The sequence below is a fragment of the Psittacula echo genome, assembly GCF_963264785.1.
Source record: "Psittacula echo genome assembly, chromosome: 12".
NCBI lineage: Eukaryota > Metazoa > Chordata > Aves > Psittaciformes > Psittacidae > Psittacula > Psittacula echo.
This window is the reverse complement of record NC_137747.1, coordinates 4,919,918-4,947,458: the sequence shown is the minus strand read 5'-3', so window position 1 is coordinate 4,947,458 and position 27,541 is coordinate 4,919,918. Positions and strand designations below refer to the sequence as shown.

Here is a 27,541-nt window from a genome sequence, read left to right as displayed (position 1 = left end):
CGCTACCGGGGAAGCAACAGGTCAGATGAACCGATTAAAAATCCCCGCGCCGTCCCTTTCGCTGCGTGTGCCGGCGGGACCAGCCGGGGCGCACCGCAGCGCTCCGCACCCTGCGGGCTCCGGCGGGCGGCGCAGCGCGGACGTGGGGTGGGCGAGCCTGGGGCGCAGCGCGGGGTGCGGAGCCACCGCCCCGCTCCGCTCCTTTCCGCGGGCATGCGCGCCCGCCTCGCACATGCTCACTGCGCCCGCAGCGGGCGCGCACACTCCGCAGCGCTGCGGCTCCGCGCTGCACCTTCGGTGAGTACGGGCAGGGGTATGCGGTAGCAAAGTAGCTTTTTCTGCCCCTGCGGAGGGAGCCGGAGGCAGCGGGTTCCGAGCGGAGCGTTGCGTGCCCGCGGCAAACCCGAAGTGTGAAACCGCTTTCCGCGGGTGTCGCGCCGTGCGGTGCGCGGAGCGAAGCGAATCACTCGCCCCGCAACCCTTCCGGTGACGGCGACGGTGGGGGAGCCGCTTTCCGCGGGCGCGGAGCGCTGTGGCGTGTTTGGGTCCTGCGTGCGGACTTGCGACCAAGAATAAGCAAGAGGTAGCGAATTGAAGCGCGGCGCAGCGTTAGGTTTTACTTTAAGCCCAGCTTCGTTTAGTAATGATTTAAAAAGCCGAAGCGTGGGTTTAAGTAAAATGAGTTAATGCTCTTTTTTTGCGGTTGCTTATACGACGAAAACTCTGCACAGTGATTTATGCCGTGTAAGTAAACTTTTTTGAGTGTTAAATTATGCTTGAGCCCAGTGGATGGCCTCTGAAGGAAATTGTTCGTGTCTGGTTTTCAGACGTTTCAAATAATTATATATTATGTTGTAATAAATGGTAATTGTTAAAATACATATGGTTAACCAATAAACAATTTATTGGTTTACATCAAATATTAACAGAGATTTTGTTTAGCGTGGTATCAAATTCGCACATCCCGCAGCGCCGGTAAAGGCGATGGCAGGAGGAGGTTATTGTTTAATCTTTCTCATGAACTTTACTAATTTACTGATTTACTGAGGATTTTTATCTCTGCAATGCCACTCATAGAAAGGTTCCCCCCCCAGTATATCGAGAAACCATGTCTAAATTCCTTCTGCATGTCTACATGTGTGCTTATTAGGGTGGTCTGCTCCTCAAAAGATGGCATATATTTAAACTAGATGTGCTATGTCTGAATGAATGTTTCTTAGATCGTTTCATATATTTAGTGTTCGTTGTTTTGTGTTACTTGTTGCTACATGCAGCATAAATTCTTTCTCCTCATCCTTTTTGACATGAATAAACCTATCTATTTTTTAAAAAAAGCTGAATTTTTGCTTCTACTTTGAAATTCAAGGCATCATGTGGCCTCCAAAGTTACATATGCAGGCAGGGAAGACTGCCTTGAAAATAATCAGTGCTTGCAGCTTTGGAAACATTCCAGAAGCTTTTTAAGCATGTTTTGAAAATTAACTTGAAATGCCACAGCAGCTGATAACTTGATTTAATTATTCTAACTTGGATATCTTAATTAAAAAAGATAATAATGCATGATGCAAAATTAAATTGTGAGTTATTGAGTCAAATTGTCCATGCAATTCTCATGCCTTTTCTCCTCTTCCAATCAACAAGTCAAAGCATTTGGTTAAATAGCAAGCAGTGTACTCTTTTGGGTTTAGACTCATCGATTTGTTTTGCTTTGCTTTGTTTAGCCTGCTCTCCTCAGCTCATTTTTTTTCTAAGATGCTACGTATGTAGAGACTTGATTCCCATGACTCGCTAATCTTACCACCATTATTTGGTTGAAATGTTGGAAATGGGCTCCTGTTTCAAATATCTCGCAGCCTTGCAGTCTTAAATTTCGTTAGAAAAGTTTCATTAGGGAGAAATAAAAATGTTATTGATTATTCCTTCTCCATAAGCTCCATATTCAGCTATGCGATGTGTGCGGATACGCCTTGATTATACAAAGGAATTAAACTCAGGTATTCATATGAAGAACTTGATCTCAGAATGTCACTTAAAGAATCCTGTGTGTTGCTGTGGTGGTGTGCTTAGCTAGCTGATATGCTAGATTTTTCTGAAAATTGAATAATTTAACTATTAATCCTGCAATAATTAGTTGCATGTTTAACTTCAAGCCTGTAAGGCATCATACTGAAGTCGGTGCTGTATTTGGATGGCAGTGTGTGTATGTACACACTGCTGACAAAGAAAGCAATTAAAAGAGTCAGTAATTTTCTGCTGTCTTCTCAACTGTTATTTATGATGTGTAGTAGTAAAACAGCTATTTTGAAATCAGCTATAATTCTCTTCAGTAAGATTTGTTTCTTCTGTGCCAAATTTTGCAGTGACCAGATGGTTTTAAGGTGTCTTCAGCTGGAGAAACAAGCAAGAACAGTGCTGAAGACTAATTATTCCTTGCAGTAAATTCCTTCTGCAATAAATTCACAGGTTGTTAGACTTAATCTGTGGAAATGGTTGTTAAGATTACCTGTGCAGTGAAAAATGTTCTTAAAATTTTGAGAAAACTAGCAGAAGTTTCTTAGAATGAAAAGAAAATACATTTTAATTAATTTTGCCTGGCTGGGGTAACTCTTATTAGGGATGAACTGTTAAATGAAGTTGCAAATTCAAATCCTTTTCAGAACCCATGGAACACTGCAGTTTTAATCTGAAGATTTTAAATGTATCTTGTAAGGTCATTTAGTAGATCAAGTAGGGAAATCTTGTACCGCCGTTTCCAATGTATAGCTACTGTATGCATGTGTATCATTTACAGGAATAGCCACTTGATTTGGTGTCATCTCCTGGAGTAACAGTGAGGTTCTTTTCATCAAATTCCACGTTGTACCCAGGTGACAGAAAAATTATACCAAGAATGAACAAAGAACGTTCAGAGCTGTAAACAATGGCATATACAAAAGTAAAGCCATTCAGGTTTTACATAAATCCTCCTTTTCATGGCTTCATTTAGTGAAAGTATGAGATTTTTTTGAGTGTCTATCTCCAAAAAGCAAAAACAACAAAAATAACCCTTGTCAAACCTCTTGGCATAATATTCACTATGATATAAACAGGGAGAACTCAGCATATCTCTTTCCCTCCCTTTTCTACTGAAAAGCCAGAAAGACCATCCTGGTTGAGGTTGTTTGTTAAGAGCTCTCATCAGAAAGCAATTGTTCATGGCGGTCTAATTCTTAAAACAATACTTCATCTTTATTTGCAGATCCTAACTCAAGTAATGATGTTTAACAAACACCTTGTTTTAATCAGGTGAAGATAAGCCCCTCAATTAGGTTGCAAATACTTGCTCATCTCAGTTGGGTCATTTGGGGCCTGAAGGTGTTGCCATTTGCAGGTAGATTTTTTGCTGCCAGAGTGTTGAAGCTGGAGAGAGGAGAACGCGGGAATAAGGGTTTAGGACTCTGCAGTCATTGTGCAAAATATTTCTTTGCTCACGGCATACAAAACCTGATCCAGTTTCCTTCTTCACAGGCTCTTCAGTTGCTCTTGATTTACAGCTGTAAGAGGTGTGAGAGGAAAGTTGGATCCAAAATAGTGGTCACTGCATAGATGGTTCCAATGAGTGTGTCACAGAGAGAATATTTAATTAAAAATAGTCAAATGTCTTTTCACTCATTCTTTCTACTTGGACTTTAATTATGTATTTGAGTTATTTCAGAGGTGTGTAGAATGAGAGGAGAGAGATTACATGGGCATAATCCTTCCCATTTAAAATTGTTTGTCCAAAGCTTCTTAACTCCTAGCATTAGGAGTCACATATAAACATGTTTGTTTAACATCAGCGTTATCTGTTAGATTGTACATGGTTCATTAACATGGAGAGAATACTTTTTGTTTAATAGTGTGTGGGAGCTGCCAGAGGTCAGAGGAGGTTGTTTGCCTGAAGTCAAGATGGCATCTTGGCTTTGCTGTTATTCTGTTTGTCACCTCTGCTGTGTCTGGGAAATACTTCATTAGTGCCGTGCTAAGGTATTTTCTCTTGTGTTTATGTACAGAGGCTCTGTGGAAAGCCAAAAGTCTGCTGCAGGGTTGCGGTAAGGTTTATGGGGAATTTTAAGGAAGGCTTGCTGTAATTTGTGGAGGATTGTTTTAGTTGGGGTTCGATTAGAAAAAGCAGCGTGGAAAAGGAGGAGCAGCAGGGGAGAGGAGAGGCCCAGAGGTTGTTGTGCCCACAAAATTTGTGGCTGTAAATTGTGGTATTTTACAGCATTGGAGAGTTGGGGGTCCGACGGCTTGGGGAGTTCAGAGCATTTTGTGTGCCAGGGAATAATGTTTTGCTGGTGTGGCTAAGTCACTGTTGGACTTGAAACAGCTGTATTTGGTGGTGATGATGAACTGAGGCTCAAGAGCAGAGATGGCACCTCCATCCACAGGGATGGAGCAGGAACAGGCCTTTCTGTCTTGACCAAGCTTGCAGGCTGCTGTCCGCTCTTTCTCTCGTTGACTAGAAACATGCTTGGATATATCAGAGACACTGGAAATGCCTTGTGGAGAAGTAACCACGGCCTCGACTTGAAAAGGTTACTTAAAATGTTTTAATATGATTTATGTATACAAGCTAGTAGCCATGCACTGCAAGCAGTGTTGAGGGAGAGATATGCATGTACACAGGCATACACAATTCCATTATTTATTTGAGCTTCTTGAAAATGTTTCTGAATGTCTCTGAAAATTCAGTGAATTTCTCCAGCCTGACTTGGATGGTGGGGGCTCTTTGGGCTTTTTTTTTGCTTTGGAGAGGGAAGATAATTTAAATTTCTAATAGAAAAAAAATAGAAAGTTAACTTCTATGGTTTTTCTCAAGCAAAGACCCCTAGTAGATAGTAACCAAAAGGCACTGACTAAAACAAGCATTATCGTAGAGATCAAAGTGGCTGTGGAAGTTGCAATGTGAATGAAGCATACCACAAATGTGCAGTTTTTAAAAAGCATAACAGTAAAAATAGAAGGTATTTTAAAAAAATATACTGAAGTTCTGTGTTGATTATAAGTTGCAACTGAAGGATACTGAAGGCCTGGGTATTGTTGTGAAAAAGCCAGCAAAACAGCTATTTCTAAAAAAAAATAGTAGGCTCCCTCAGAAGGTTGGAGAATGAGGACAAAAATAAGTGTTACACTGGGGGGGAATGTCTGGTGTAGGTTTTTTTTACTTTGAATTATTTTCAACAAGTACTTACTCTGTTCTGTATTTTTAACAAATTATGTGGACAGCAATTTTGTTTCTTTACCAAGGCAGTGAAAACACCAAGAATCCTTTTTATAATTTGGAAAGAATGTCAAAAGAATGAAGTAGTTAAACCTTAAGTGTATTAGATCATACGCCTTAAATGCATAAATAAGCATAACTGCAATCACAGAAACCAATGTTAAAACCACCAGGAAAACTCACCCACAAACCCTAATGACTTCAAGGGAATGACCTCAGCCATTGTGAAATTTGTGCCTATTTGTTGACTGACTTTTTTTTGGAGAAGCAGAATGCGTGTTTCGTTGGGGTGTGGGATTTTGTTGTTTGAAAGAGTGCTGGGGTTTTTCTGTTGCTGCCAGGTTTGAATACAAAGAGTGAAAATGGGATTGAGGCCAGGAAAGCCTGGATATGAGTTGGGCCTTAGCAATTTGAAAAGCAGGTGAAGGGTTCGTTATTGATAGACAGAGACTGGTAGAAATCAACTGAAGTTTGTTGTTCAGGTATGAGAAACTTCCTTGATGATAGCCCATTTCTAACTTATTCCCAGCTAGTTTCCTCTTAAGGAAATGAAGGTTTAAAGTGTTTGGTTACAAACCTGAGATTTCTTCACGTCTGTGTCTTTGCATGAGTGCTACATGAAATGTCATTCATCTCCCCTCTGCTTTTCGGAGAGGAAATTTATGCACAGTAGAACCTCAACTTGTCTTTGCTGCAATATCACTTAATAATTCAGGGAAATGGAAGACTTGAATTATTTCAACAATAGTAGACTTCTTTGGGAATGTCTTTAAATAAACCAGTTCTACAGACTATAAGCCTGGTCAGAGCCAAGTCACTCTGCAGACAGGGTTTCTCTCTGCTGCCCATTCCTGGCAATGGGCTCCTGCTTTTCTGGGTTGCAGTAATTAAAGAAGGTCCAAATTTAATTGCCCCTTAGATGTGCAGAAAGGTTTAAGAAAATTGGTATTTTTCTGCTCTGTGGTGCCTAACTCTAGGCGTTCAGTATTGTGGTGCAGAAATTCTCATTTGCCATCCCTGCTTTTGAAAAAGAGAACAGCCCAGCTAAATAACTAAATAAAATCCTAAATAAAAAGAAGGATTTAATACTAGTCAGCCCAGATAGTAACTAGTTAACCAACAGAGGGTTGGTGCCTCTCTCTGGGCAGACTTCACAGAGAAAATCAACCAGAGTAGGAAAGCTTGGTACTTCCAAACAAAGACAAGGAGACGTGGGGAAAATTTCTTAAACTCAGCAAATGCCTTCAAAACTGGAAATGCCTCCAGGATTACTCAGGCACCCACAAGAAACTGTGAGGGGAAAGTGGGGCAGGCATCTGAAACTTTTTTGTTTTTAAATAGGTTGAGTAAGCAAAGCAATTTGGGGCCCCACTTATTTACAACTTTGTGCACCATGCAGAGACTCATCAGCTGTCTTAAAGGCATGTTTTGCATCTATTGCAAATGGTGTCTATCAATGACACATTTGATTCAGCTTTTTGCTGTGTAATTGTCCTACAGCTACTGTGAAAAAACTTTGATCAGTTTTGCTTATAGATCTGTATCACCAGGTTTGATTCCCTTTGTAACTGCTCTTCTGTGCTCAATTACCAACTTTAGAGTTGAATTGTAACTATCTGACAATTCTTTGATTGCAAGTCAAGTCAAAATGTATTTACAAAGTACTTTCCTTTCAGTAAATGTTGACAATGTGTACTTCAGTTTAGTAAACTATGCAAATTTATTATTTTTTCCCATTTCTGTGGCTGAAGCAACTCAAAATCTTGTTTAGAATTGAGCAATACTTTTTCTTTGAAAAAGAGATTGTTCTTCACCCGTAAACTAAAAAGCACGATTTTTTATGAAACATGACACTTTTATAAGTAAAACATTTGAATCTTTTAATTGCTGTGTCCAAATTTTCCCTTTTTTTAGTAGGCTAACTTCATTATTTGGATTTATAAAAGCATGGGGTTTGCTAGCTTACATTTGGTAAGTGCTATGTTGATGCTACTGCTTTCCACTGAAATATAAGAGTTAGCAGTAAGTCAGCCTTCAGGCTCATAGAAAGTAGATAAATTTTCTCCTTGCTTGTGTTTAACTGGGATAAGCATATTAGGTTCAGTCCTGCTGCCATTGGAGTTCCTAATCATTTCACTCTTTTACTGAGAGGGAGCAGTTTTCACTCTTGTGTGCTTGTTGCCCAAGTGCATAAAAAAAAAACCCAGGATTTTTTAAAATCGCATTGTAGCTGCTGTCAGTACAAGTCCAACTGACTGCTTCAGTGCCTGAGCCTTGCAAAACAGGAGCAGGAGTCACGTCTTTCTGTGCTATCCACACTTACAGGTCTTACCTGTAACTCTGCAAAGGTTTTCAGCAGCCGTTAGGAAAAGCTAGCAAATACAAACCGGGTGTGAAGCCAGAACAGGTCCCTGAGAGGGAGGTACCGCACCCCGTGTGGTAACAGCGGATGTAACCTCCTGCACAGAAAGACCTTTGCCATGATATGACTTAGTACTTGATACAACGTCTCTTCTAACCTAATAATCTTAAGTGTGTTGGTGGAGTTAGGTGTGTAGCAGGGAAATAAGGCAGGCACCGATTTTCTTTTCAGTTATTGAAATAACATTATCAATATCCTCATTCTCTGTAACCTTGGTAGCCCATTGTGTAAAGATCTACTTCAGAGGAATCTTGCTTTTAATAAAACTCAGTTGTCTCTGAATAAAAGGCAAGCTTAGGTCTCTGACCTAAAATACGTAATCGTTCAGCAATGCTGTAAATGTGTGTAACCCTGTACAAGGCAATATAAGATATCTTGTGTGTTAAAACTTTGACAGACTTTTGCTTTCTCTCCTTAAAATTGCCCTCTTCAGTATCTGCACCTGAAAAAATTAAGTTGTGATTCAAAAGAAGGCATATTCTGCTTATTACATATGACTTCATTTTGTTTGTTTGGCAACCATCCTTCCTGTTCACTGCAGGGGGTGAGTGTAAATTGTGGAAGAGAAATGGATGGGGAAGGGGACTAAGGAAGCCAAATATTTTACAGAAGACTGACTCTTCTGTAAAATATTTGAGATGCAGCAAAACTTCTGGGCTAGATTAGTTTTGAAACACCACTTATGCCCCCCTGCAAAGTATGGGTGGGGACAAACACTTGATTTTGAATTGAAAGGAATAAAGGATGCTGCTGCTAAAAGTCAGATGCATTGATGTTAGAGCCTGGTGTTTTACTTCTGAAAGCCCAGTGTTTCTCCTTTCCCCAGTCCCCCCTGCCACAAATCAGGATTATTCAATCACAACAGTGGTTTAACCATATCTGTGGTGTAGCAGGATGGTTGCTTAACGATGCACAGAAGCATTGTGCCCTGATTTAGTACAGGAAGTGGAAAATGATTATTGTTTTGAACTTGAACTTTGTGAGCAGACAGAAGATAATTATCAAAGCTGGAAGTCCCCCAGGAGAAGTGGAGGAGTGATGCACTGTACTTGTAGGAAGCACTGTGGGATCTTAAATATCTAGTAGTGTTTAACGCTTTGGTTTTACGTTTCTGCTTTTTAATTGATCTTCCTTTGCTCCTCAGGGAGTGCCAGGGAAAACCCTGGCAAATGGAGGAAGAAACAATTGCATGTAGACTTCATGTATTGTATTTACTGATAGACACCCTCCTGCCATTCCTTTGCTGGTGGGGCAGGACTCTTAAATTTCTGTCTTGGTCCTGGTGTTACTTTCACTTGTAAAATGAACTCTTTCACTGCCTGGATTACCTATATATGTTATGGACCTATTACAACATGGAAAATTGACTTAATTGGTGATTAAAAGCACATAATTGTATGTGAAGCCATTTAATCAGAAGCCGTAAGCCACTTGTGTAGTATTTATTATAAACTATGGTAGTTTATCTGCCTTATTAAGTGGAAAAAACAACTGAAATGTCACAAAGTCTGCACAGTTGTGAAGTTAACGTTTTGAGTATCAACTTTTTCATAACATATGAGTGTTAAAATATCACTGACCACTTTCTAGAAAAAAAAAAAATAATAAAGGAAAAAGGCAAAGCTCTGCCTTCACTGGATGTTTTGCTGTATTCCAGTGGCCTGTAACTTCAGCAAACTACCTGCATTTTTCTGTTTGATTTGAGTTTTTTTTCTCTACTTTGGCTGCTACTTTACAAGTTCTTCAACAAAAAATAGTCAGTGCAAGACTTCATCTTTTTTGCAAACTGCAGCATCTTCTGTAGATTTTTTAAATACTGTTCCCTATTAAGTTAAATAATTACTGATGGGAAAAGAGTTTTTGCTAATTTAGTGAAGGGGATACTTCTACCTATGGCAGATACATGAGGCTTTTTTTGTTCTCAGAAAATAATAATTCCTTGTTTTAAAAATATAATTTAGAATTTTAAAGTAAAAATACATTAATTTTTAAAGTAAAAGTGTTCTTTATGATAGTGTTTCCCTGGTGAACTTAACAAGACTATTTAATTTTACATTAACACAGTTGTGGGATTCTTATTTGTGGTGAAGTTTTAAGGTAGTAAAATTAAGTCATTTTAAAAGAAAGTTGCGTGATGATTTATTGTAGTGGAGTAGGGGAAATTCCTCTAGAGATTTTAATATCTTCCACCTGGTATAGAAATGAAAAGAAAATATTCTGTAGCTGGTGACTAATTTGTCACTAATACCCAGGGGTTCCTTCATTACAATGCAAAGATGTCAGTTTTAAGAGAAACGTACAGTGAAAAAACCAAGTGCAACTTCCTGTTGCAGACACTTACCAAAAGGAGAAAAATGTCTGGAAAGCAGCCGAAGTGGTGTGAAGGAGGGCTCTAAAGCTATCAATCAGGGCAAAATGGTTGAAGAAGGATTTTACCTGCAGGCTTCAGTGGAATTCATTAGGACATGTTCGAGGAGGAAAGTCACTTGATACGACTCCAGAGGAGGAGCTCTGACATGCAGTAATACCCAGGCTGATGTTCAGTTCTTCTCCAAGCCGCACGTACTGCATCCTGGTAATTGTTTGAGTAGGAACTGTTTGTTAAAAACAGTCACATTCTGCTTACTGCTGGCTTTTTTACTTTATCACAATGTTAAGTGAATCGGGTCCAAGACTTACTGTACAGATTAAAATGCTGCTAGAGAACATCTGCAGCTACTGACAGCTCAAAGCCAACACCAAAGATCACAGTGTCCCTGCCACATCAGTGTCTTGACAAGTCATTTTTCCCAGCAGAGAATTATTCCAGTGTCCAGACATTTGCATAGTGTCATCACTTTGCATTTTCTGCAATAACAAGGTTTTTGACTCTGCTTATGTCCTTCAAGTAGTGCGATTTCCAACAGCTCAGTATGTGGAGGGGGACCATCAGCCATTGCAGTGTCAGGAGAGAGAATTTTGGTCTCTATTCCTTAGAAACCAATTCTGCACTCATATCACATTTGAGTAGGCACAGTAAAACATGAGCATGAATACTGGATAGAGGATATCTGCTTATGACCAGCTTCAGAGTTTGAAAGAGGTGATTGGCAGTAGCAGCAAAGTGTCAGCCTGGGGCAGCAGAATATCTGCAAGCAGCCTCTGTTGTTCACTTTATGGGTGCAAGAATCACAGCAACTGGTCTAGCTTCCACTGGAGGAGTGAATGCTCTCTGATGGAGCCGATACCGCCAGCCTGTGCCTCTCCAGCAGTCTAGCTTCTTGAGGGCTTTCTAGTTTACTCTTCACCTACTTTTTAACAACCCAAAATGTCACGCATTAGCAGTGTATGTCTATGACAGAAGTAATGATTCCGTTAGGACTGCAGTGATGTTAGAGGTTTGGGAAGAAGTAGCCAGTACTGCACCAAACAATGAACATGTTAGAAACAAACTGCTGGACAACACTGTGGTAAAAGTGTTTGTTTAGAAGGCATGTCCTCAGACTCCAGGCCATGTTAACACAGTTCTGTTTCTTGCTAGAAAGTAAGATTTAGTTTCAGCCATTCTACAGTTAGTTGGAGAAAAAGAAGATTTTATGTTCTGTCAGAAGACTATTATTGGAAAGGAAATTTATTGGTTTTGCTGTTTCTTTCAGTTTCAGTATATTCTTCAGAGCACTGAGGTGAATAAGGAACATTTTTGTATGTGTGGTGGGTTGACCTCTGATGGCGGCCGGACATCCACCCAGCTCTTTTCCCTCTCCCTTCCTGAGCAGGTTGGGGGTAGAAGTTAAGATGAAAAACCCCATGGATCAAGATAAAGACAGGGAGATTGCTTGCCAGTTACCATACAAGCAAAACAGACTTGGGGAAGATTAATTTATTGCCAATTAATATAGTGTTGGATGTTGAGAAACAACGATAAGAACTAAAACAACTCTGCCGGCCTTCTTTTCTCAGGTTCAGCTTTGCTCCTTCATTCCCAGTTCCTGTACCTCCCTCGCAGCAGCGTGAGGAATAGGGGATTGCAGCCATTGTGTAATGTTTCCTTTCTACCAGTTCTTCCTCTTCCTCACGCTTCTGCCCTGCCCCAGTGCGGGCTCCCTTTGGGTTCCAGTCGCAACCGGCTGCGTCCTGGTCTCCTCAGGAGCTGCGGCGCCTGGAGCGCCCCCTTCCCGCCTTCCCCTGAGGCCTTGATGCCGGCCTCGCAGGGCTGTTTCTCTCAGGTTTCCCTTATCACTGCGCCAAACTTTGCCCTTTCACAGAGGCGCCACGGGCTCCTCCAGCGGGCTCAGCCAGGTCCTGCTGTGGGTCTGGGGTGGAGCCGGCTGGAACCGGCACAGGGCAGCCCCTCACAAAAGGCCCCTGCAGCCCCCCTGCCAGTGTCTGGGCAGAGACACCCAGTACAGGATGACAAAATCAGCACGTTATTAATTCATATTGGACTGGGATCTGGAGCAATTGCACATCTCATCCGGTGGGAATTGGTGGCGGTTTTGGAGCGATTTGCAACAGGGAAGGAAAGGAAGTGTGACACAGATGGTGAACCTTGCTTATCCTGCCTCCCACCTGAGGTAAGAGGCAAGTAAATAAGGACCCGTCCTGGCTGGTAAAAGCTAAAATGGGATCCACTTTTTCAGAAGTCTCTGAGTTGATGCAGAAGGGCTACTGGGGCATCCTGTGGGCACAGATGATCCTGCACAGAATGCTGAATTTGTGCGTTACTGATGTTTAAGGATTGATTGATTGGTTTGGGTTTTTTTTTGAAAGCCTTCTAAATGTACTTGTAACATGCTGGCTGCTGAAATGTGGTGTCATTCTTAAATGACTGCCTGAACTAGGGACACGTTTTTAACATGTTCAGGATCTTGTATTTGATAGATCTGGTTTTTTGAGTGTTTTGATTTAAAGTTGCTTGTAATCCTGTAACTGCTCTGAAGGTGGGAAAGGCTACTGTAGAGGACCTGTGCTCCCTGTCTCTCCAGAGGCCGAGCCTTTTTAAACATGTTGGATTTTTTGCATGTGTTCTATTAATATTCACATCAAGAGTGTAGAAACAGGTGAGATGGTCCTTCCGCCAAATGATGGCCATCATCTGATTTTAATCATGTGCCTAAGGCTTAAATAACATTTAAATATTCTTCAGAGGTTGGGCTTCAGGGCTTTTAAAGCCACTAACCTGAAGCTTGCATGGCATCGTTCTTTTACTTGATTTATGCTACAAAGGAAGATTATTATGCTTATTATTGATTATTAAGATTATTATTATAATATTATTATTAAGATTATTATTATTATTATGCTACGTGTTCAGTTCCTTATGAGCCATTCCTGATGGTTGATGGAGGCTGTGTGCCAAGGAAGAGCCTGGAGTGCACGAGGAAGAGGTTGTCTGAGGAGGGCAAAGGGTTCTGCTGTTCTCAGTGGATGTAGGCTTACTTTGAGAGGGATCTTGCCACTTTAGCTGCTAACAAGGTGGTAAGTAAAGATGACTACACAGTGCTAGTGTTATCACGTGTAGTAATGCTCCAGATGCTCTGTTGGCAAACTAACATTTTGTTGAGCTTTTTTTGTCTTCTCAAGAGAGCCTTAAATTTATGAGTTTTGTTCTGGGAAGCAAGTTAGAAAAATCATTTGAACAGCAGTCAGCTCAGGAGAGAGCTCTGTGTAAGCATTTTTTATGCTTAAGCTGACAAGCCAAAGTCTTGCCCCAAAATATTGTCTACTGCTCTGCAAAGAAACTGTAAGTCTTTCATTAATCATGTAGTGATCCTTTATGGTAAACAAAACCCAGCAGGCCTGTGTTGTCCTGCTTGCAGCCAATTCTCTTTTGCTCAACACCTCATGCAGAACTTGGTTTGAAACCCAATCTAGCGAGGTGCTGCCTCCCCCAGCAGACATACTATTAATGGCCCCAGATGTCTCCTTAATGAAGGGGTTTTGTTGTGCCAACACGATGCTCTCTGTCCTTCCTCAAGTGGATGCTGTGTTGATGCAGGTACCATTACCAAAAGAAGTAGTATGGAATCTGCAATCTTGTGGTCACTGGAACTTAAAATTCTGTAATTGTTCTTGGCATATACTCTTAAAGGTTAGTGCGTACCATACTTATTTCAGAGTCACTGAAAATCAAGCCGAGTTGTGTCATGGGGGTTTTTTTTTAGTGCTTCATGGGTTTTTTTCTAGTGCTTCAAACAATTGATACATTCTTGTGACCTTTCGAAGTACAGCTTGGATTGTAAACCACAAATCAGATGTTAGTAAAGAAGAAATAGCTAGGATGTGACTTGTGGAGGCATTTTCAGATGGTCCCTAACAGTGAAGTGCTTAGAGTTGGAGTATTACTTATGCAAAAGGGAAGTTGAAGTTTAGTTGCCAAAATCTGACTACTTTAACTTGCAAGTTGACTGAATATAGGTATGCTTTGCCCTGAAGTTTTAGCCTAGAAGTTGCGCAGCAGTTCCTGACACAGTAAATTTGAAGATTTCCAGGCTCACTTAAGTGCTGTCAACCAAAGCTTGTGTTCAGTCTTAAGCATTTTTCACTTCAGTTAGGAGGCCTGAAATAATCAGTCCTTGGAAGGAAGTTGTGTTATCCTGACATGCATTTAAAAGAAATATTTTTCCCAGGTTGTAAATGCTCAAAATACACTGCTCAAATTTGTTCTGCTGAATGTTAACTTACAGTGGTGAAGGTAAGTGACTTTAAAGGTAATTTTCGTGTTTAATTAGTTGTATGCATGGTTCATATGTTTTTATTCTCATTCCAATTTCTTGCCAGCCTTGTATTTTTATGCTGTTGTGAAACTGTGAGTTGTATTTTGAAGCAGTATTTGTGGAGTGATGGCCACCAGCTCCCATCTTTCGTGGACATAATAAGTGCATTTTTGAACTGAGGATTTCGACTCTCTAGAAACTGACAAGTCAGATATTTTATTTTTTTATATACAAAAGAGATCTGATCCAGTTGTCTGGAACAGTGTGTGTAATCTCAGAAGACTAAAACCCTATGTTTATCCCTTATAAAGCTCTTCAGAAAAAAAAATTGTATGGAGGAAAGAACCTGCCAAGCTTTCTTCTACTCAAAAATGCTTACAAGTACCCTGTCACCAGCCACTATATTCACTGATACTAAACACCAGTTAACAATCTCCCACCAATTCCTAAATGCTGTTTAATTTTCTAGTTACCTAGTAGAGCTTTTTGGAAAGGTCCAAGCTTTTTTATGGAAAGGTCCAAACACGCTGCCAAGGTATATGTGTGACTTGAAGTAAACCCCCAAAGTATTTTGATACCCCTGCAAATAGGACAGTGCTGCAAACACCTAAAGTAGATGTCAGGATAAGAATTGCTGGCTCAAAGTCTGACTGTAGTTTATGGATTAGGTGGGGTGGGCATGGTGCTCAAAGGCATGTTAAATTAATCTGTTTGTCAGTTAACATTAAAGTAGTAAAAGTGGTGCCAACTTCAACTGTATTGGAGTATTTAATTGTAATCCTGTGTTTACAGGGAAGTACAGGTAGCTGTCACCTAAGCAGTGGAGTAATTTGGGCAGATTGTCTTACTTGGCATTAGAACTACAGTCACCCTGCAAGCAGTGGGACCTTCCTTACAGCAGTCATGTTGATAGATTGCAGATACGGTTTCAAGACTGGATTAAGCTGACTTAGAGCTGTGTTAACATTTAAAGAAGTGGCTTCCTCAGCTTGACTGCATGTTCCTGTCTTCTACTCTCTGTTGGTGCTATTGGACATGCTACAATCATCTTGCTGATCCAGCTGAGAAGAAAACCAGAAAAAAGATCAGTTGCTTGGTCTGACTGTAAACAAACTTGTGCCACTGCAGGAGTCTTGCAGGAGTTTGTGGCTGGGCTGGGGAGAGGACAGGGTTGCATCTTTGGTCAGTACTAAGGTCTTTGATTACAATCATTTGAAGCTAATCAAATCCCGAAACAGATGATGGTACAGTTGTGGGATTACCCTTGATAACTGAACTTCTAGGCAACAGTTTACAAAGTCTAGTCAACTTAATTGTTGAGGGTTAATCAGCTTGATGCTTTAGTTCAGGCATTTTTTCATGTTACCTCTTTTATTTGTGCACTTAATATGTAAAACTCATACCCTTATCTGGCTTGGACTTCCAATAGTATGTGCCAAGTCCTGTCCTGCGCCTTCATCTGGTTCCCAAGGGCACTTTTAGATAGGTATTTTTGAAATGTGCATCTTAAGCACATTCCAGAGGAGATTCAGAGTAAAATGTCAAGTTTTCTACTACTCTCTTTTAAGACAGCCAGAGAACCTGGAGAATAATCATGTTTGTGCATTGAATGATAAAAGCACTTCTCCCAGTCATAGGAAGCCCATGATAATTTCCTCCAAGTGCAAGCCAGGTGTGAAGTCCTCAGTGGATAATAGTGACACAATGATCCTGATTTCATCCCTATTTGGAATCCTGTCAGAAGTGACTTGCCCAAAATGTTAACACCAAGTTAGTAGGACAGTGTTGAGAATTGAGAATCCTTAATTTCTGGGTTTCTGAATTCATCGGTACATTGGCTATTTAAAGACCTTACTGAAATGAGCTATACTAATCCCAAATTTTTGGTTATAATTTGTACAATTTGGAAATTATATTTTAAAGTAGCATTAACTCTCCCTTCAAGGAGGATTGGTAAGATTGACTGACTAGCTATTTTAATTACTGAATGTAAGTTACATATATACAAGAAAAACTTCTCTTTGACAAAAGCGTATTATATCTTGGCTCTTAGTACTAACCAGCTCAACTTTAATTTCACAGTTTGCTGCCAACTGCTGCCTTACTAAGACAGTACTCATAATAAATGAAATTTCACAAAAAAAGAAAAATGAAAACTTTGTTCCAGCTGGATTGAAAAGCAGTTGGAGCATTTCTATCCTGCATATAAAGCTGCCATCCACATAAACATTTCAAATTACTTTTTCATTTTTAATAATCAGGATCAGACCTTTTCTTATTATTGAGGCAAATGCAAGATATTAGAAACATACAATTTATTTCAAAGTCCATTATATATTGAATCCTGTCCAAAGCTAAGCAGTTGAAGTGTTTTGGGAGAAACTCACCTTTTAGTTTCAGGTTTTCAGGTTTTTGACAATCTACTTGGAAAAGACCCCTGAAATGAGCAGGCTGCTCTGGTGCTGCTTAGTAGTGCTCAGAGGGACATTAGTTGCTAGTTAGGTTGCTCTTGGAGCTGTTGCTTGTGTATTGTTGAAAGCTCTGCAGCTGATGAGGGCTTGCCCCGGACTACCAACGGGAATCTCAGTTAAATTATCACACAGCCTCTCTGCACATGGAAGAGATTAGTTCTCATAGCCACAAACAGAATGAATGCTTTGTACTTAGTACCATAATGTTAGTTCACACTGAAATACAGTGCCAGTAACCAACTCCTTTACCAATAAATTCTCAGTTCTAATAACCATGTGTTTTTACAGCATCCTGATCCCAAAGGATCAAAGAAACATTGATTTATTTAGTTTTGGGTACCATTCCCTGTTGTTCTCGCTCCTTCCCCTTGCTCCACATGAGCTCAAAAGAGCCATATATGAGATGAAACCCAACTGTTGTTGTATAGTCCACAGCAGGGAGGGACACTTCACAAAACCACAGAAAAGAACATTTTAGTCAGTAGAAATGACAGGAAGTGTTGTGGGCAGACAGAACACAAACACTAGAGCCTGCTTTGACCAAAAGTCTGTATCAACCTGTCTAAACTGCTGTAAAGTTCTGTACTGATGATAAATGGATTGAAAGCTTAGAAATTCAACATCTCTGCTGTTGTATAGAAAAATTTGAGACAGCACTGATCTTTCCAAAACCTTATTTAGGATGCAACAAACTGTTAGTTCCAGACAGTGAAGCTGAGAAGTGTCGATACAAGTGTCTGATGAAGCAGGTACTCATTAGTCTGTAGAGGTGCCAGAAGCAGAAGCTTTATCCTTCAGTTAGGAAAAGGTGAATAATTCTCAAAAGGAGCATTACTGACGAGTTATTGGTAATGTGATCATGTCACCAGACCTTGGTAAAGGCTCCTTGTCCTATGGCAAGCATGTGCTAAGACATCACGTAACGTAAGTAGTAAGTAGTCCATGGGGGCTGTTTGGAAACGCTCAAGGTATAAATCCTGAGTTGTAGGGCTGTTTGATGTTCTTCATCAAAAGACCAATCTAATACAAGAAGGTTTCTGAAAACTTGAGTTGGCAAAGCCATTTAGCAAACAGTACTGAAATTACTTTACGAAAAGGTGGTTTATGGTTCAGACAGTATTTGGTGGCAATTGTACCACAGCAGCAAATAGAGGTCCCAGCCCCACTCTGTATGTAGGCGCAACTAAAGTACTTCTTGCCTCAGAGTATTTATTTCTCATGACCAGTGAAAAATATCTGGAAAACCAGCATGGACACAAGATACAAATTGCCATGACCAGGTCATTATTTTGTTAGGAAGTAAACCAAATATTTGAGTTTTGCCTCTGAATTACACAGCTTAGGGAAAGCTCAGTAATTCCTAACGGCTGAACACTATTTCTAAGCCTAGAAATCCTGCTTCTGACTCTAAAAGCTTTTTAAAAAAAAGAACCTGTAGCTGAGTAGCTGCAACTTTCACTGTTTTCAATGTCTTTCGATCCCATCTTAGACCAATGTAATGAAATAGTTGCTGGTTGTATGAAGGTCGGAGGGTCTATCAGAACTGGCAGTTGTTCAGGGAAAAAGAAATTGATACACTCAGCAAAACCCTGGTCAGCAACTGGGGAGAATCCTTTTCTGGCATAATTCTTACTTCAATATATTTATGCTGTTGAAGTATGTTGTAACCTGGAGCTTTGTTTGCTTGTTTATTGCTACCTAGGGTCTCTAAAGTAGAGATTGCAGCCAGTACTTGAAGCAGAAGAGTCAGAAAGTGTTGTGGGCAGAGAGGGAAAGATGACACATTTCTGTGTTCAAGAGCATGTTTCTTAGGGGGTTTTATGGAAACATCCAAAAATGTTTTTTGCAAAAACATCACTACTCTGTGTTTTTGTAGATGGGAATTGGCTGAATTATGTCCATATGCCTGTTCCTAGATAGAGAATATGTGTTGAAAATACTTAAAAATTAGAACGATTGAATATCTAAAACTTCCCAAGTGTAATAGTTCTCCCGCATCCAACATACAGTGCAAACCTGGTTTTGACATTTGATCTATACTGTTCATAGGTCTTCTATATACGCAGAGGGATTTACTGCTTTGTAATCAAGCTGCTGAAGAAAAACGTTGTCCTCCTATTCACTAGAGATGACTGTAGCAAATGAAAATGTTTTCCCATTAGCCTTCTCTGCTTAGCTGAACCACTTAAAATTACTTTGGACTTTGCCCTTGTCTGACCTCGTCACCTTTGCTCAAACATTTCTGCTTCCGGGAGTGCAATGGTGGGTTCTAGAGCCTTACTCTGTGACTGAAGTTACAATTCATCTCAGGTTGGAAGCAGAATACCAAGGTGGAGCCCATTCAGAGTTAAAAGAAATACGTAGTTTTCAAAGCCTAATGCACTGTCTAACTTGCAGGTGATCTCTGGCATAATAGATTGCTGTTAGTGTTAGGAGCTGATTGCAGCCTGAGTGCATGCAGATATTTCAGTAAGACTGCATGCAGATGAAGACAGGTTGTTTTGGGTTTAGATTTTCCTTTTGTTTTCTTTTATATATATTTTTTTTTCTTTTTTTTTTTTTTTGCTTTTATTGCTCCTGTGAGGTTCTGTGGCAATAATGGCTTTACCAGCTTGTGCTCAGAACTGTAGAGTTGAAACAACCAAATCTCTGAGGCTTGTCTGAGCATGGAAGTACATTTAACCTAATATATATGAAGTTCTCTCTCATTATCCTGCTTGTTAAATGCAACCAGAATTACATTGATTTACAAAGCAAACTGCAGGTTTCAAACTGCTGTTCTGTCAAACGTACAACTCTTGTTTTATAACTGACAGTGCCTAAGTGTTAAATGCTTACACATTAATCAGTTGTGCTAAAGTAAAAAAAACATGACAAGTTATTAGACAGTATGTATGTAGTTCGGTTCTGGATTGTCATTTTTAGTTATGATAGCAGTGGAAGGACTGGTTTTCTTACTGAGTTCCCACATCTTGTGTCCTCCTGCCTGTTACTTCTCTTTGTATTCAGGTTCTAATTCAGGTTTTATACTTCTTACTGGCTTGGAGCAGTAACTTGGAGGTGATTTGAGATGATCTCAGTGCATTGTCATAATCTGGAGAAACTTAGAGAAGGTGCCATGCTTGTAACAGTGCAGAGAAATGCATGGCATTACTGAATGGGATTCTTTGAAATATTACAATGAAATGAATGTACATTTGGAATGCATAGAGGAATAGTGATAGAATTAAGAAGGCTTTTAACAATATAGAAATCACATGTTTACTTGTAGAAGTCTGACCAGATTGACTTGTTCCTGAGCCAGGAAAGCATGCAGGTCAGGCCCAGAGTGCCCCCGTGTTTGTGTCATACAAGGTAGTTCAGATGTCTGACTTTGGAGGCGCTGCTCGTGGAAAATCCCCCTGGCTAACCTCGGGTATGCACACCCTGATAGATGTCATGTTTATTAATGCCTACAAATTAATGCCTTATTTTATAGACAGTGAAACTGGATAGAGCTCCAACTGTGTCTCAGTACACTCGTATTGGAGACAAGTAAATGCATGAGGGAAGGAGCTAACCGCACCCTTTTGGAAACACAGCACGCTTGTGGGAAGGTAGCAACTCAAAAACAAGCTCAAATGGCATTCAGCAAGTAGATCTTGCAGTAACCTACTTTTATAGGAAGTAATTGCTAATGCCAGTCTATATAATTCAGAAAAAGCTCCAAAACTGTCCTATAAATCCCTGCTATTCCAATTTTGAAGTATTTTTTTTAGGCAAGGCCTCACTTGTCAGAACAGAAAAAGCAGCCATAGGATTCTTGGCTGGTCGCAGTGAAGATCTCACATCCTCAATATTTTCAGCTATCTGTGATTATTCCACTTAAGTAAAAATAACTGATAGTCTGCATAAATTTGAATAAACACAAGGAAACCACAAGCTGACTGCAAATGTTGCTTGAAGAAGAAAAGTATATCCTATATGTCATTGATCAGAGTAATCAAATCATAGCTGAGGGTACTTTGGTATCACTTAGTGTTTTCTGGTCAAGAGGATGCTGGGACTGGGGCAATTTGTGGGGTTCATACAGGTTTCAGGTGCAATGTATGGGATAGGGAATATCTGCCCAAGAAATGTGAAAAATTACTGAAGTTTCTGAGACTATTTTTGGAACCTCTACTCATGTATTTTGGGCCATTACAGTGCCAAGGACAATATCATGAGCAGTTGACAAAAGGAAACATGTTCTCTAGTTTTGCAGTTGCTGGTGTGCACTTGCATCTTGGGAGGAGAACAGACCAAGCGGGGTTTTTGCCCAGTGATGCTTGTTTCTGTTCCAAAGCACACTCTTGGCTTTTTGCTTATGAAAGTATGCAAGAATTCATAATCTGACCTTCTATATTATCTCTGTGTATACATAACCTGCAATTCATTAAAGAAATCCTTGCTGCCTCTGCAGTGTCTGGGAGCAATGCAGAGATGAGAGTGGTCTTAGCAGTTGGAAGAAGTTGCACACAAAACCACCAGCTTGAAAGAGCTTATCACTGGTGAGAGAATAATCTCTGGCATTTCATAAATCAGCAGCAGTACTAACATGCTGTTTGGAGATTTGTATCACTAGCAAATTAATCATGTTCTGGAACACTCCTGTAGCAATGTTGGATGAGATGCTGTGCAATGCCTTTCTGCCAAATAAAGTGCAGAGAGAGGGGTCTGGGGGATGGGAGACGGAGAAACCAGGCTTAGCTTCATATTACCTCAGTGTTGTCCTTGATAACAGTCTTTAAAAATGTTTAAACAAAGTGACAGTGAAAATCTTCCTAGCAGCTTGACTGATGCTATTGGCAGAATATGAGGAAGGAATGTTTTCTGGTTCTGGCATCCTTAGTTTCCATCTTCAGAGGAAGCATCCACAGAAGTTTGCTCAGTTGTCTTCCAATCCTGTAACATCTCTGCCATCCTCCAGCCCTGGAGTGCAAATGATCATCAGGCTGTTCTCATGTATGGAAAAGTAGAGATGATAGGAGGTGCAGCATTTTTATAGGCCACAGGAAAACCCCATTTTGGAGTGAGAACTAAACCTGAAGTTCTCCCCACCTGAGTACTCCTCTTGAAAACCACAGAGTTTTAATTGGCCTGAACCCAAAGGTTTGGTGTAACTGCTGGTAATTTTGCCAGCCTTTCTACAATATCACTTACAGTTACTCATAGATTCATGTGGTATTCGCGTAACTGGTTTTTTTCCCTTGAATTCACCAAGCTTCAATTTTGAATTCTAAAACCAATTAGCAGTATTTCCCATGCATTGCACTCCTGAATGCATACTTAAATTTAAGTTTCCACACAGCTAAGGGTAATGTTTATACCACTGATGTTATCTCCTCTTCCCTTTAAAAAATAAACATAAACATACACCAGGGGGGAAAAAAAGATGTGTTGGACTATTAAATCATACCAGTTCTCAGTTGTTGGGTGTTCCCTGCAAATTCAGTGCTATAGCAATGCTAAAGACCAACAGAATCATTCTGCATGTAGATATTTGATAAACTTGTATATAGCCTTTATCTGGCTTTTTTTAATTTGACTGTCCTTTTGTATTAACCAAAACTGAATACTTCCACTAAGAAGGAATGCAACTAACTTCAGCAACCTGGAATCAAGAGAGTACTTTGCATATTACAGTACATCAGATTATTCCAGAGACCACCACTACTCATTTGTGTTGTGGTTTAAAACAAAATGTTGGTGACTAAACCCACAGTATGAATCTGCTGTGTTTCAAGGCAGCTGTTAGATTAATTCTCTCAATTCTGCTGTACCAGTGGGTGCCAGCAAGTTCAAAATGTAAATGCTTTTTAATGCTTTGTATAGCACTGGGCACATTTTATAGAGCTGGGTAGGAGATATGCTATATTGTACCTAATAAACTGCTCTTTAAAATATCCATGATTCAGCTGCTTGTATGGAAAAATGTACACTTTGCATTGAGAAAAATCTTAACTCTTACAGCTGTCAGTATCAGGCTGTTGCTTTTAAAGCTTTGCATTTTTGCTTAAGGTGTTTGTATGTGCTTTTCAAAGTATTTGTCCTATGTATTTACTGGCAAAGCGGTTTGTGACAGGACAAGGAAAAAGTTGCCTTTTGCAATTAGATGTTATTAACCTTTTCCCCAACAAGCCAGAAACTTCAGTTCTTGTGGACAGTCCTGTGATGAAGGGAAAGAGATGGAATGTAATTCTAGCAGAAAGTTGTTTTGTTTGTTTATAAATTGTACTGAAAGTTTTTGTGGTTTGTTTTCCTTGGTGGTTTCTGGTTTTGGGGTTTCGTTGTGTTTGGCTGAGGATTTTTTTCAATTCAGTGCACAGAAATGAGCAGGGATTGTTTTTCAGTAGTGCTTCATAACATTTCCAAAGGTTTTTCTCAGGCCCATGTCCCAGGAGCTTTAACTTCTATGTCACAGGTTCTTCTAGGTTTGTGTTACTTTCTCACTGATCTGTGTCTCAGGTTCCACTCTATTGACACATGCGCTCTAAGGAAATAGACCAGTTTTAGAGGGAGAGGTTCTGGTACAGGCTGTCCTCTTGCAGTTTGGCATCTTTGTTGCACCCATTTTCTCTGCAGTATCTATTTCTGACAATGTACCCTGTTAACCTTCAGTAACTATGTTATAAGTAAAAAATGCAGGATTTTAAGACATCAGACGGACCTCAATGGTAGTTTGTGAAGAGGAGCTGAACTAAGCGAAGCTGGTTGTCTTAATTGTGGCATTTCAATTCCATGCTTAAATTTGCAGCTGAACTGAGTGAATTCAGTTGCTGGACTCCTAAAGAATGGAAATCCTACAAGGAGGAACACAGGCAGTCTTTGTGATGACAGCCTGTAAAACCAGCAGCTGTCCAGGGGTTAGCAGATTGGTTATGCTTCATGTGAACCATGGCGGGACGTGTGCTGACAGAAGATGCACAACATACCTAGCACCTATTGCTTGAGGGTAGAAACAGACCAGCTGGAGCAGAATGACTGGGATAGAAGAGTTACACAGCCAAATGTGAATTAAAGGGAGAATTTAGCCATGGAAAACTTGGGTGTAGGAAGGAGGAGAGATATTATGTGGGCTAGGAGAAAATAGGAATGTGAGGCTTACTCTTCTGTATTGACAACTGCAGGCAGTATCTATTCTTTGCATTGGCAGAAAAGCAGAAAAAGGTTGTGAAGTAGTAAGGGAGTCAGAAATATGGTGGTTTAATGGCATTTTTAGTAGGTGGAAGGTTGCTTTCCTTTTTTTGGCGTTTGTTTAGTTTTGTCTCTCATGCCCTTATGCTGACTTACCTGAGTGCAACACATTAACTTCTGAGCTCAGCGTGCTCAAAAGTGGAAAAATGCAGTAATCCCCACTTTACAGAGAAGGGAAATAGAGGCAAGCATATTAAATATGAGTTGGCTTTGTAAAATACTCCAGTAACAGGAAACTTGTGGCTAACACAGAACTGAATCCAAGTCTCCCTAATAAGAGCCTTAGCCACTGGACTGTGGCATCAAATTTGCCATTTCTGACAATTCCACTTGAGAAAAAAATAATTTCTTTTTTCCTAATTGCAGTTTTATTGGTGTTAGTGTGTTAGGTGCCTTTCTAGTAGTTCAGGGAAACCATGTAGTACTGTAATAATGTAATTTATCTGAGGTTTAACCCCTTTACTCCATATTTTGTTTTATTGCTGTATATGTAGTAGTAAAAGCCCCTTGGAATTAGGCATGGTCTCCTTTCTCCTTGTTTTTCACTCTAGTTACCAGCACTGCTTTTTTGGGGAAGAGAGAAGAGAGGTGAGCTGCTGCATTTCCTTTGGAAGCCAAGCACTGCATTCAGATAGTTTGCAAGGTTGATTTTTCTTGTTGGTAGCCTATTGCTGCAAACAGTGGGGCTCGGCAAGCCCATCTCTTCATGCTGCTTATGAGTGAACTAAATGTATCTGTGCCATCCTGTAGTAGCTGGAGGAAGGAAATTGTTTTGATTCTTTTGTCTGTTGTAGAAGTTAGTCCATTAAAGTGTCAGAAATAAACTGTGCTGAAGGTGATGAGCTGAAGTAAATCCAATGTCAGGAAACACATCAGCTGTTGGAGCAGGCTGTTGGGCTACTCTGTGGGTTCTGAAATGGTGAGGGCCTTTGAAGTCCCACACATGTGAGAGAAATTTTCCTTTAAGCTAAGGATATTGCAGATCAAATCTGAGTTTGAAGGTTAAGGCAGTTAACCTCCTTAATGGCACATGTGTGCTTGTAACTCAAATATCCAAGAAGTTGAAGTTGGCCTTTACTTGCAGCTGGATTTCCTAATCTGTATTGATGATAAAATTCTTAGATTATTTGAATGAACTCTAGATAGCTGCCATTTTCTGTACCTACAAGAAATTTTCCTGAGCTGCCTTGCAGTCCTGTCACTGAAGTAGTGATCTCTGTTGCTGTCTTGGATTACAGCACTCTTGTGCTTAGAGCAGTCCCCTGATCTGGCATTGTGCTTGAGCAATCGCTGTTGACAGGCAGCCTCAGAGATGATGAGCTGCATTGCAGAGTAGCTTTTTGAGAGTTGGACTGGTGATCCCAAGGGCAAATGGTATATAACATGATAGGAGAAAACTACTCTTCAGTGAAACAAAGTGGGCTTTAAGATGCTAGTTTGGTCATTGAAGCTTCCCATAAAAGATACTATGGTTTGCGGTCATTTAAAGGTTTCCTCTTGTTCCAGATTTGACAGTTTTGTTTCAAGATTTTGAAGCCACCAGGGAAAAAGTTACGTCAGAGTAATCAGATCCTATTTTATTCAGTTTGTTTGATTTTTTGGGGAGTGGGAGTGGGGCAAAAAGTCAGATTTTCATCTTTAAACCAATTCTTGCTTTTTGTCTGTGTCTAAATAAGTTGCAACAGGAGGCTGTAACTTCTGTATGCATCCACACACAAATACCATGTCAGATATCCCATTAGGAGTGCTTGTTGGTACTACTTATGGAATTGAGGGTCGGATAAATTGCTTGAAGTCTGCTTTGAATATTCTTACATGTTTTAGTAGTAACCCGATTGGCAAAATGTTATGGCAGCACACAGACTTCTGACTTTTAGCTGCTTGGTCAAGGTGGTTTCTTGTTTGAGAATTGGTGCTTACAGATTTTTAAAATTTTGGGAAATTTGGGATGGAGTGTGGAGTTTTTCTGCTAGGTAATGAGTTTAAAACACTAAATCAATAGCAATTGAAAAATGCTGCTATTACATGGCTGTCTAGTTGTCTGTGTGAAATAAGCTGGTGGCATCTGTCCAGTTGCAGGGAGATGTCAACATCACAAATCATCAGACCCTTATATATAGCAGAGAAAATCGGCCCCTGCTTTTTCAGTTCCAGCTCAGAGAGAGGGACACAGTGAGGAAAATTTGCATTTCTCATCTCTGTTCCATCTGTATTTAAAAAAGAAAGATACCATCTCTTTCCAGAGCACTGCTCCAGCATCACTGAGTAGGAGCAAATTCCCTCTCGGGAAAGCATAATTGAAAAGTACTGGAAAGAGAAATGTGTTGAGACAGATGTGTTTTTGTATGGATCAAGCATTTTTCTTTGAATAATCCAGTGGAACTTGCAGTTGTGCACAGAGATTCTCCTGGCTAATGGGTAGCTGGCTGGTGGGTTTTGTAGGCTCAGTTTGGAATGATGGACATTTGAAAGGCCTGTTATGTTACACTTTGGTCCCTGCTACTGCCTTTAATTTTGACTGAGTAAAACTCTTCCGTTTTCATATGTAAGTAGGTGCTAGATTAAGTGGTTGGCTAATCAGCGTCTTTGTTCCAAGAACAAAACTATGGTCTGTTTCAGCACTTTTACTGTTCTGTGTACTGTTCATGGCAGCAATGGCAAACCTTTTCGGGTCCGTCTGCCAAATTTATTGTAAAGATCCTGGTGTTTGGTGCCAACCCTAATCTCTCTTGGTGCCAAACTTGGCTCCAGCAGCGGTAGCTCTACATTGTAAGTCTTGTGCAACAGTTGCATTACATCATGATGGAAGGAGGAAAAGGGATTTTAAAAATTCCAGTTATTCAAATGCAGTAATCACAGGGGCAGAGCAAACAAGATGGAAAACAGAACTCCTGCAATTCAAATGTCAATGTCCCTCTCTACTTTGGTAAGTCATTGGAGGCCTGTTTAGTAGCATAAAAATGGCACTTTAAGGAAGTGTTTTTCTTTATCAGATCAGACTTTGCAAAGTAAAACAAGGACACTTGTGTGAATGATATTCTGCTGGTGCATTTGTCATCTGGTATCTTCACTTCTGTGCTGCCCTGTAGCAGTGACCAAATGGCAGGATCTCTGCAAAGGTGCTCTATATAACCCTTCCTTGTTTGATAATATCCTCTGGTCACCCCTGTACAAATCCCTTCCTTCTGTCTTGAAAATAAACCTGATGATAGCAGCTTTGGGATCTTGGGTCCAGGTTAGCTTACTCCTGTGCTTAAAGAGAAAGCTTCAGCCTATTGTGACACCAAAACTCTTAGGAAATCAGAACTCAACTGACCTGAACCTACAAAGTGAATCAGTCTGTCCCATTTGTTATTTCTATGCTGCTATTTTAGCCTCATTTACAAATATCCACAGAAACAAATCATTAATGGAATAAACCCCTGGGAAACATCATGTGAACATTTGCTCTGAGTAAACTCTTTCTCCCAGTGGCTGTTTCTGCACTATGAATCAA

The 27,541-nt window shown here is 40.2% G+C and overlaps 1 protein-coding gene across 2 annotated transcripts in view; it reads left to right on the top strand.

Moving 5' to 3' along the window:
- Positions 1-232: 232 nt before the first annotated feature.
- Positions 233-27,541, top strand: part of EYA2 (EYA transcriptional coactivator and phosphatase 2) — a gene marked incomplete at both ends in the record, with an annotated part of 87,736 nt that continues 60,427 nt past the window's right edge. For both annotated transcript variants that reach the window (XM_080627737.1, XM_080627736.1), the window contains one exon: positions 233-297. In XM_080627737.1, the coding sequence (XP_080483863.1) occupies positions 233-297 (65 nt within the window). The remainder of the gene's footprint in view (positions 298-27,541) is intronic.